General features: G+C 35.8%; 1 protein-coding gene across 1 annotated transcript; it reads right to left on the bottom strand.

Moving 5' to 3' along the window:
• Positions 1-434: 434 nt before the first annotated feature.
• Positions 435-9,860, bottom strand: LOC306853137 (uncharacterized protein). Its single transcript, XM_079390335.1, has 5 exons — positions 9,744-9,860; positions 6,845-6,895; positions 6,490-6,597; positions 4,306-4,377; positions 435-3,001 (listed from the first exon to the last, which is right to left on the bottom strand). Exons 1-5 carry the CDS (start codon positions 9,856-9,858, stop codon positions 2,823-2,825), a joined length of 525 nt encoding a protein of 174 aa, XP_079246461.1. The 5' UTR covers positions 9,859-9,860; the 3' UTR covers positions 435-2,822.
• Between the last annotated feature and the right edge of the window lie 2,465 nt (positions 9,861-12,325).

Here is a 12,325-nt window from a genome sequence, read left to right as displayed (position 1 = left end):
CACATGTCTGGGTTTCAAATAAAACAGAGAAGAAAAACTGTAAAGGAGTCAGTGTGACATCCACTTAACTGCATCTGTACGGCTCACACTTTAAAAACAGATCCGCATTTTAGTTTCCTGCTGTTAACATATTCAGCCTATTAGTGCAGCATCTCATCCATCAAATACAGAGTTTACTATCTTGTTTCACACTTTATTGAGCAACCAGTTCACTGAAAACTGAATATGTTTAAAAATGATAACTTTTTTTACACACTGTGATGCATGAGAGAGACATACATGCCCGCAGCATTCACCTTTTGCACTGAGAAGGCATGAGATTTTTCACATGACATGATCAGGAAACCACCTCGGACCACAGACTAAGATTTCTCAATCCACCATTTCAAAAGTTTAAAAACTGATTAAAAAAGCGTTAATCTACAAAATGGTTTCAGCCAAAACAAATGGTTTAATCAAACATGTAACAAAACTCATGCACACTGAAAAACACACTCTCAAACAGCACAAAAACAGTAAATGAGGATCAAATGAGATATTAATATTCACATTTATAGCCTAAATGATTAAGTCAATTTTATTTACATAGCACTTTTGACCATATACATTGTTTCAAAGCAGCTTTACAAAAAGTCATAATGTTAATGTTTATAATAATTAATCAGATTAGAGCTGGATGAAAATGTAGTTACATTTTGTGACGATATAAACAATAAAACGGAGATTTGGTATAGAGTATAAATCACTTTATGTACTGTACAGCATGTATGCGAATAAAGTTTGATATATATCCAACTGTATATAAAGACCTGGCCAATAATATAAATTTATTTGAATTTTAGTTACAATATACTGTATGCATACTAAAGCTAGACATACTTATTTATTATTTATTACAATCTAACTTTTTATATATAGCTGTGTGATAGTACAGTCAACATTTTGCAACTATATAAAGCTATATAAGATTTGCTATATGGTATATATCACTTTATGTGAGCGTTCTGCATGTATGCAAATAAAGTTGAATATACTTCTATATCAAACAATATATATAGAGCTGGCGATAATTAACTAAATTAAATGTAATTTTTAATGAAAGCAACAAAGATGCAACAAAACTTAAGTGCATTTATATTTATGCCTTTGGCAAACGCTTTTAGATGATTTTACTGTGAATTCAAGCTATAACTTTTTATCTGGAAACTGAACACTGAACTAGTTTAGCTGGTAGGATCAACACCGTTTACTAGCAGGACTAGTAAGGACTTTACAAAACTTTAAAGCAGTTTAACTCGTCAGTGTGAGCGAAACTCTAGATATCATCAGGCCTTTTTCAGGCCATTTCCTGAACTTGAGGAGCTTACGTAATGGAAGATATTATTACAGCAATATTTTTCTGTAAACAGAAACATTCTGTAAACGTTTTGAAACAATGTGTGCCATTTTAAATAAAACTGACTAATTCAACTCACTTCAGATGCAGATGTTTGACATTTATTAGCCTATAAACTCTCACATTGCTGTTAAATTCTGATTGAACTCAATCTAGCAAAGCTTAGATTGTCCAAATTTCAAATACCTTGAAATATTTTAATTTTAAATCACCTGGTTGCTGTGTTTATATGACTTTTAAGCCTTTTTCTCACCATCATATCATCATAGCTGCCAGCAGAACAAATTGAGAAGCACTAAAAACAGTAGTGCTTGTATGAAGGAAAATAACATGTATTTGGTTTCCTTTTTTTTCCATTGTCTTGCGTACTCAACATTTCATGGTTCAGCCCAGACACATACAGTATTTTAAAGGTATAGTTCACCCAAAAATTAAAATTACCTCATGATTTGCTCACCCTCATGCCAGTGTATATGACATTCTTCTTTCATAAAAATACAATTGAGTTAGAAAATGTCCTGGCTCTTCCGAGCTTTAAAATAGCAGTGAATGGGTGTTGAGATTTTGAAGCCCAAAAAAGTGCGTCCATCCATCATGAAAAGTACTCTACATGGCTCCAGGTGTTAATAAAGGCCTCCTAATGGTGAACTGATGCATTTGTGTAAGAAACATATCCATGTTTAAAATTTCATAAACCGTAATCTCTAGCTTCCACTAATTATCGTACGCACGTTCACGAGAGAAAGGCGTTCAAGCGGACGACGTAGGCGTAGCGTAAGCTCCGGTGAGAATATACTAGTCTCACGAGACCCAAGTTTTGTTTACACCAGTCTCCTCTTGCCTTATATCGAAATCCTCTAACATTTATCTTTACAAATCCTTGTTTCGTCTGTCACTTCTCACCGATGTTTACGCTACACCTACATCATCCGTTGGAGTGCCACTTTCTCAAGAGATTATGGTTTATGAAGTTTTAAATATGGATATTTTTCTTACACAAACACATTGATTCGCTTCAGAAGGTCTTATTAACCCCAGAGCCGTGTGGAGTACTTTTCATGTTGGATGGAAGCACTTTTTTAGCCTTCAAAATCTCAACACCCACTTGGAAGAGCCAGGAAATTTTTTTATATAACTCGATTGTATTTGTCTGAAAGAAGAAAGTCATATACACCTAGGATGGCTTGAGGATGAGTAAATAATGGGGTAATTTTCATTTTTGTGTGAACTATCATTTTAATGCTCACTCTACAGGCCATAACAGCATATCAACATACAGTACCATGTCAGACAAAACTATTTACAGTGCATATGCAAAGAGATATGTGCTTTATGTAAATTGTACAACTCCCAAAGTGAAACATAAGTGAACATAAGCGCTATTTTTCCAGGGAAAGTGTGATTTTACACAGCTGTTGTTGTGAAACTAGCAACTGTGTACCTGAGAATAAATACACTCCTCCTGAGGCCGTGTGTGAGCGCTTGAGCGGTTTAGAGTGAACGTCACCTCGCCGTACTGAACCTCTTCCTCCTTCTCTGTCCTCTCCTTCCTCTTCCTCTGCGGTTGGATCTCAGTGTATTCCACATCAGCAGCTGGGAGTGACTCTTCTCAGAAACAAGAAACGATGGCAGGGCAAGACATTAGCGGGTGTCCCACACATACAAAATAGCCGTTCATTACTACTAGTCTGAAAACTGGTAACTGACAAATGGAGCTTTCAAGAGTGAAACTATTTAAGTAGCAAACAATAATGATGGAAAGATTCAATCCAGTGCAAGTTAAACTAGTGATGGGAAGATTGGATCTCTACTTCATTCATGAACTCTGGTCAAGTTTTTTTTTAGTTAAAATATTATATTTTAATACCCAAATTTGATAATTTTCCAAATTAGGAAGTCATGATAATACAGCAGAGGATAGAAAACATAGATGATTAGTTCACCTCTCGCATCTTTGTCATATGACAGATGGAAACGTTCACTAATTAACCCATCAACCCATCAACAATTTGAATGAGATTAATCTTCTAAACCAGTGGTTCTTAATTTAAGTCCTCGCATATACCACCGCTGTATGTCTTATCACTTCAACCGTTTGTTTCCAGTTCGAAGGCATGTTCCATTTAAAGGGCATTAAAATGTGCGAGACATGAATTTAATTGTTTTTATTTACAGACTGAGGTATTTTATGTCACACTTCACACTTCTCTATGAAGTTTCATCTGTGTGTGAAGACACTGCAGGCATGAATGAATGTTACAAAGTGAAGTAAATGTCAACAGGCTCCGGGGAGTGGAGAGCAGTGAACACTGTGTAGGGAGCATGTCAATCGGATCACAGTTCATGCAGTTCTGTGAAGAAAGACATGTAAAATATGGAGAGCGGAGGGTCGCGAGGACTAGAATTGAAAACCGCTGCTCTAAACCACAAACACTTTGTTTCTAAATGTTATAATTTTCACAGAAGATGTTATAAATGGATATGTGAAGTCATAAATATTGCATAAATATTCAGCGTGACTGAAAGACTTAAATTGCAGGGTTAAATAGTCATCTTGTAGAAAAGGTTTAATGACGACACGTTCTCTGAGTCAGTTCTCTATTTTTGTAGAAGGGAAAATACATTTTGCATTAGTAACTAGTTTCCGTTGAGCATGGGATGGGTATTGTCTGACTGATTCTACAAGCAAAAGAATCAACTCCTATAAACTAGAAAATTTCGTTTGCAAACATCATCTTAAAGCATAAAGCAGCGTTCAAACTTTATATGTGATTTCAGTAGACAGGCTCTTTTCTTCTTGTCTGAAATGACTAGGAAGTATCAGCACTAATTCAATGACTGAGACTGATTAACCACTGATAGAAACTGAGTCATGTGTTGTTTCAAAGAGTAAGTAGATCTTTTCTTACCTGTTTTCTTAGTTTCACTCCTTTTCTTATGAGAGATATCCGCGTATATGACGTCCACATTGCCAGCAGCAGCTGATGGGAAAACACTGACATTAGCAACAGATAAAGTACAATCTAATATTTCAATCACTGAAGCATTGACTTCAAAACTACTGAATCCCTGGATCATGCAGGTTAAAACTTTTCTTTTTTCCATATATCCAACTGTTTGCATGTAATATATCAAGAAAAAAGTGAAGACAGAATACAAGAAGTGAGATCATATCTTTGCCCGTCTTAGATTTATTGAAAATAAAAATAAGAGTAAATTCTGCGTAAACTGCACTTAAGAGGTACCTTCCCAAATTTTCCCAAATGACTTCTTAGTTAAACTTCATAATTAATGAATTCCAGTTATTTGTAAACAAGGCTTAATGTATGCCCATTTAGAATTGGCAATTGATTTAACTTATTTAACTGGTTACTAATGTCGCTAATTTTATAATTATATATTATTATGGTAAACAGTGTTATCAAAACAGTGTCAGAAAAACACTAAACATTTGGAAGTTATAAGCACGTTTCACATGTTGCCGTAAATTTTTTAACAATTTTAACATTGTGAACATTCAAAGACTTTTGTAAATCAAAACAGCTTCAGGAACAATTTAAATTAAAAAAATAATTATGCTCATGTTTCATGAATGAGTCTATGATTTCCTTGATGCAGAAAACGCGGACGGATCATGGAATCCAGTCATAAAAACAGAATGCCAAATGTCACGGAATTTCCAAATTTTGGATGAATATGGACTAGTGTCTCTGAATATGAACATAAGACTGTTTCGTTTACTATACTGAAGCACATGTTACGCTCGCATAGTTTTTAGCCTGTCGCCTCAATATACGTATGAGTACATAAACATAAACAATCACTAGAACTGCTCTTCACTTCATTAGCATTTTACCATTTCTTTTGAGAAAAACGATAGTCATATATCATATACAATCAAAAACCTAAAGGTCTTCACAGCAACCCGTCAAAATAAAAGTTTGGTTTAACTTGAAGAAACCGTGACATATTATTTAATGTAATGATAGTACTACTGCTTCTAATAAAAATTATTATTAAAACATTATTTTTATACCAGACAAATATAGGCTATATACCAGAAAAATTATTTACCAGAATTTATTTAGTAGAAAAATGTAAAGACACTACACAGTTGTGCACTATTCCTGAAAAAAAGAGAAAGAAATCAAATAATAATAAATGAGTATTTTCCCTAAAATCAATTAATTAGAGATGCTTTTGATTATTAATATTTAAAGAAACTATTAAAATGGAATCCAGATAATTAATGGAAAACAGATTTTGGTAAGGTTTCATTATTTCAGTTAATTAGACATGTTTTCTGATGAAAAAAGAATGGTATTTGGGAAAAAATTAAATGGATTTCATAGCACCCTAAATAAGGCCATGTGACTAAGTTTGCTATAAATAGTACTTGGTCAAAAAATGAATGGTCAAAAATCATTATTGAATTAAATAATCTGGTTTAAACTCAAGATTTTCTTTCTATATATTCATGAGGTTTGAAGAACAGTACTGTTTCAAAGCCTTTCTGCCATTTTGCACAAGTTTGCACTGGTTAATCCCAGGTTTGTTGAATTTCCACCAAAATTGGCTTGTATCATCTTCACCACGTGTAGGCCTATAATGTTTCTGCTTTTGGTGCATTTGTCTTTTAGTGATCAAACTCCATCGCACACCTGCAAGTAATAGGTGCGTAGGACAAAGGACCAACCAGGTGGATCGCCTCAACAGACAAGCAATTCCCGCACACTATCGTAACTTGCAAAAAAGTAATATTTATTAACACAACGTTTCGGTCACACGACCTTCATCAGGAGTATACAAATGTTCAAATTCATCTCTTTTAAGATGAACACATGACCATCTGTAAACAATTAAGCTCATTAGGAGTATAAAGTTTATACGATAGTGTGTGGGAATTGCTTGTCTGTTGGTGCATTTGTCTTTAAAACCGTCTGTAAGAACCAAAAAATCTATTCAGCACATGTAACATAAAAGTCACAAATCTTTTGAAGGCAATGTTTTGGCTCTGTAATTGCTGATTGCATTGAAAAGTACTACATTTTAACCTTTTCAGCATACGGAATACAGATTCGAAATGAACTGACCTGGTGTCGACTTGACCTGCTTTTTCTTATAAATGTGATATACGGGGATGAACAGCAGAATCAGGATCAGCGCAACACAGCCCAAAGCAATCAGAGAGACTTGTAAAACTATGGAAGAATGAAACACAATCAAACTCATACTTCAAAACTGTTTCGAAAAGTTCATTCATACCAACTGCAACAGCAACAAGAATAACTACTACATGCAATTAATAGCGCTGTACATTAGTTCATGAATAATTTAACTACAGAAGAGTCTGTAGATCCCTCAAAGACATTATTATCAGTTTTACTTGTAATCAGCAGTATTTATTGCCCATCAATGAAGGAAATACTCCAAGGGTGACACTCATACCATATTCTGGATCCTTTGTCACTGTTGAGGTCCCAGATGCAGTAGTTGGTCCTGCAATAAAACACTTTTGCAGAATCACCTGTTTTCTCTCTTATAAATTGCTGCAGAGATAATTAATCATTTTGAAGAATTAAGTGGCCAATTGATTTGTTTGAATCTCATGAAACCTCTCTAGGACACATCCAAGTCAAATTTCAGCGCAAGTAATATTTTGCAGTTTCATTGAATGCTTCTGGGGCATTGAATCATTTTGAACTGTAACATTTATGCCTCAAATACCTGACATATGAAGAAAATTCAAATAAAGTGGGAGGGGGTGTGTGAAATTATACATTCTCAATAAATTAATGCAAAAACAATTACAAAATATATATTTTATAAAAACAATTAAATGACTTAAAACCATTTTTAGCTGGTGAAAATACTAGTGTTCTAATCATTTTGGCCACCACTGTAATTAATATGTAGAAAATAATTAAATTAAAAATAGTAAAATATAAATAATAATTTTGGCGCAGGGATTTAAAACTTTAACAAGACTCAAACTGACACAGGCAGAGTTAAAGACTGGATTTTTTCGATACAGGTGGGGTATTATACATGATTTATTGTGTATTATTATGACACGTTCACTTCTGCATTCGGGGCATTCTGTGCAGATAGCCTGTAAGTCGTAATATTAACGTTATGTTTTATAAATAATCAATAAATGAGTTAAATCCCACTGATTAAAAAACTGCTATCAAATGCTTCATTCTACTGGTCATCTTCAGCGCGCGCAGCTCAAATCAGAAATGCAGAATATTAATAATACTGTCATATAACCTACATAACGTTATAATGAGAGCATATTGTAAAAATGTTTTGAATTATTCGGGTTTCGCTGTCGTTTAATGTTAACTATCTTTTAATCAAAACATAAAACATTATTTTTGTATCTGCGAGGTGTCCATTACACATTTTCCCTGTGTGAAGTTTTAGTTTTTAGTAATTATGACTGTCTCTTGGTAATGTATTTAGCCCAGCCCCCAAACATATGATTCGACTATCAGTCGAATATCGGCAAGATTCGAAAATTCCGATACACCCCTAGTTTGCTTATAATTTAGCAAGTGAAAAATATAAAAATTAATAATAATAATAATAATAATAATATATTTTATTTGTAAAGCACTTTTCATAGTTTAAAAACAATCCCAAAGTGCTACAGAGTATAAACAAAGTTAAAAACCGAGAAAAAAAAAAAAAGTCAGCAAAAAGTAAGAAATGCTTGCTTAAAAAGATAGGTTTTTAGTCCTTTCTTAAAAGAGTCTATGGCTTGAGGAGCCCTTAGGTTTTTTGGAAGGGAATTCCAAAGACGCGGTGCGGCTGAGCAAAAGGCTCGATCCCCCATAGTGCGGAGCTTAGTTCTGGGTGGTTGAAGAAGGGCTTCGTTTCCAGAGCGGAGGTTGCGTGAAGAGTTTTGTTTTGTGAGTAGTTCCTTTAAGTAGGGGGGTGCGTTGCCGTGAATGCATTGATGGGTAAGTAGGATGATTTTATAGTTAATCCTGTATGAGACAGGAAGCCAGTGGAGTGAGTGAAGGATGGGAGTGATATGGTCATATTTCCTTATCCTCATTAGGATCCTTGCAGCACTGTTCTGAATGTATTGTAGTTTTTGAAGGCTTTTGCCAGGAATCTCAAAGAGGAGAGCGTTGCTGTAGTCCAGCCTCGAGGATACAAAAGCATGGACGAGTTTTTCAGCATCTGACAGACCAAGTGTGGGACGGAGTTTGGCAATGTTCCTTAGGTGATAGAAGGAGGTCTTACACAGATGTTTTATGTGGGCGTCAAATATGAGTTGAGCATCAAATCTTACGCCCAGATTGGTGACTGTCGATGATAGTGGAATTTTTTGACCAGAGAAAGAGATGTGGGTTATAAGTGATGACTGGACCTGGTGTGGTGTACCAACTAAAATAGCTTCTGTTTTGGAGCTATTTAGCTGTAAGAAGTTTACCTTCATCCATGCCTCAATCTCCTCAAGGCAGGAGCTCAATGATGACAGAGTGACTGTAGATGGGATGGAGTTGGTTTTTATATACAGCTGAGTGTCATCGGCATAGCCGACATTCCATGTCTGTTGATTATGTGGCCAAGGGGAAGAGTATAGATGGTGAACAGAATCGGGCCGAGAACTGACCCTTGAGGGACACCGCATGTGACTGTATGCGTCTGAGACTTTGCACCTCCCAAAGAAACATACTCTGTTCTTCCAGACAAGTAGGACTGGAACCAGCTCAAAGCAGTGTCAGAGAGTCGGATAGTATGATGGAGGCACTGAAGGAGGATATTGTGATCAACCGTGTCAAAAACTGCAGATAGATCCAGAAGGATGAGGAGCGATGGTGTGCCGGTGTCAGCCACCATCAACAGGTCATTTGTGACCCTGATCAGGGCTGTTTCGGAACTGTGAGCAGAACGGAAACAGGACTAAAATTTTTCAAAAAGGGAATTTGAATTTAGGTGATCCTGAAGATGGGCAGCAACAACTTTTTCTAGAACTTTGGACAAGAATGGAAGGTTGGAAACAGGCCTGTAGTTTGCAAGAACGTCAGGGTCTGAAGTGGGTAAATTAACAGATAAAAAACAAAAAAGGTTTATCTAAATCTGGTCTAGCCTAAATCTGGTCTCACTTAACTAAAAAAAATCTAATCAACTAAAATGTAAAGAGTCAGAAGTTAAAATCATCACAGTTCATTAAAATACGCATCAGAAATATTGCATTCTGTCATAAGGGGATTTCGTGGTGAAATGTGACTTGCACATGTTCTTGACAGGTTTTGTGAGATTCGCTCATCTTCATCACTCTTGTTACTGTTTTTATAAATATGCAGACATTCATGTATTAGAAGCTCACCAGGACAGGGTTTGATGCTAACAGTCTTCTGTCCGTGGCTGACGTGGTTCTTCACACTGCAGCTGATGTTTCCATCAGTTGTCTCATTCAGATCAATGCTGGAGTGTCCATCCATCAGTGGACCTCCATTCAGAGTCCAGTTGTAGAGGATCTGATCCCCCTCAGAGGAGCAGGACACCCTCATCGCCCCACTGGAGGAGCAGCAGGTTAACACTTCCACTGAGCCAATAGGAGCTGGAGGGAGGGACACGTGACAGTCACACAACTCTTTCTCAACTGAGCCAATGTCAAGACATTTCTAAACAAAATGCATTGCTGAGGTGAAAGCTGGACTTAATTAAACATGCAGCGTACAGAAGATTAGTCATGTGACAACAGTATAGTGTACAGTAAGCAACATGCTGGTATTTCAATCTGAAAATTGTCTTAGTACAGTGCCCTCCACTAATATTGACACCCTTGGTAAATATGAGCAAAGGTGGCTGTGAAAATAAATCTGCTTTGTTGATCTTTTTGATATTTCATTCAAAAAATTCACAAACATTTTAACCTTTCATTGAAGTAAAACAATTTTCACAAAAGTGGGGAGAAAATGTTTTTGTCCATTGCATGCACCTGTAGAAATTCTTATGAGTAAAATATCTTGGAAGTATATTCATATTTACATTGTTAAGCACACCAGGGTGACTAGGAGCATGCAATTGTCCAGCCATGACTTGCTGTTCCACAGGATTATAAATATACATTTAGTCATTTGGCTATGACTAATGTTCTGGAGAGTGATTTTGAGCCTCTCTGTGATGGTACCACAAGGCGTCGCTCACTAGCAGATCTCAGACTTCTGGAGGGGATGTAGGTTCGTAATAGTGAGTGGAAGTAGGAGGGTGCTGAGCCTGTGGTAGTTCTGTATGCAAGCATCAGTGTCTTGAACTTGATGCGAGCTGCCACTGGTAGCCAGTGCAAGGAGATGAAGAGAGGTGTAACATGCGCTCTTTTGGGCTCGTTGAAGATCAGTCGTGCCGCTGCATTCTGAATAATTTGTAGAGGTTTGATTGTGTTTGATGGCAGACCAGCCAGAAGAGCATTGCAGTAGTCCAGTCTAGAAACGACAAGGGCCTGGACAAGAAGTTGTGCAGCATGCTTTGTCAGAAAGGGCCTGATCTTTCTGATGTTGTGTAGTGCAACCCTGCGGAATATGAGGAAAACAAAGGCCAGATTCCCTTAATCGTCTATCACGAGTAAAACCTAAGAATTTAGTTCTTATGTGCAGAACAAGATTGTTGAGCTTCACAAAATAGAAAGTGGATGTAAGAAAATAGCTAAAGCATTGAAAAGCATTTATTTCACAATGAGAATTTCCCCCCACTTTCAATTGTTTTACTTCAATGAAAGTTTAGAATTTTGTGAATTTTTTGAATGAAAGATCAAACGGATAAACAATGCTGATTTATTTTCACAGCTGCCTTTTCTCATATTTAGCAAGAGTACAGATATTAGTGGAAGGCACTGTACGTGGAAAGTACAGATGAATTAGAATAAATTCTAGATATTCAATAATGCGCTGCATGAATAAAACCCTTCACAGAGGTTCGTTTGCATGAGAGTGATACCTTTGGAGAACATGAGATTGTAATGATTCGGATGATAGAGTTTTTCTACCTTCAACATTCACTTGAAGATCTGTAGATGTTTCTGTGCCGTCTGAGTGAACGAGAGTTACTGTGTAATTCCCTGAATCTGCTCTGATCACACTGTTTATTATCAGAGTCCCATTAATGACTGTAACTTCAGGTCTGTTACTATAAAGTTCACATTCAGTCTCTCTCATTTTGCCATTCTTTACTCTACAAACTGGATCAGTTGTTTTGTTGTAGTTTATTCTCTTTTGTATCTTCATGTCATATTTACTAGTGTTCAGCAGATTGAGTTTGTGTCCCAGAGCTGCGTAACAGGGATCAGAGTGATTAAACCTGCAGAACCCATCCAGACCTGAAGAACAAAACACACACAGAGAGAGAGAGAGAGAGAAATAAATAGTCTATCTCTTGAATCATAAAATAAAATCATACACAAATGACACAAAAAATTCAACAGAAGAATCATCTGACAGACTCCTGGCCTTTTTTCACACTTCTGATCTCAGGAAAATGTCATATGTGTCTCTCCTTCTGACTTACTGAACAAAATCATAACAGATTAAAATTTAGTGTGTGATAAATAAATAAAAAACTGTTAAAATAAAACAATTTAATTAAAAATATAAAATATTAGCTAGTTTGTATGCCCACAGTCAAAAAGTATATCTAAATGTTATATTATTAAAATTTGATAATATGATATTATTAAAATAATCTATCATGCTTTCACTTTCTACAAACACTTTATGCATTTTAACGTGATATTCTGATCATGCAGAATTGTTTGTCTTTGTCCTGCACTTTCTGTTCAATCCTGTTAACCTGTGACATTTCTCTCTTTATTAATAATGGCTCAGTCTTTCTGACATTATATTTAACGGACAAACATTATTTGATGAATCGTCTATATAATACCATAAAGTTTTTTTTTTAAATTAATATGTT

The sequence above is a fragment of the Barbus barbus genome, assembly GCF_936440315.1.
Source record: "Barbus barbus genome assembly, chromosome: 33".
NCBI classification, from domain to species: Eukaryota; Metazoa; Chordata; class Actinopteri; order Cypriniformes; family Cyprinidae; genus Barbus; species Barbus barbus.
This window is presented reverse-complemented; position numbering and strand designations above follow the sequence as displayed.

Excerpts from the sequence above, each read along its gene's own strand:
- LOC306853137 (XM_079390335.1), bottom strand. The coding sequence starts at position 9,858 with ATGGATGGACACTCCAGCATTGATCTGAATGAGACAACTGATGGAAAC. Across the intron at positions 6,598-6,844 it reads GACAAAGGATCCAGAATATG|TTTTACAAGTCTCTCTGATT; the intron begins GTATGAGTGTCA and ends ATTCTTCCATAG. Across the intron at positions 4,378-6,489 it reads GCAGGTCAAGTCGACACCAG|CTGCTGCTGGCAATGTGGAC; the intron begins GTCAGTTCATTT and ends TTTTCCCATCAG.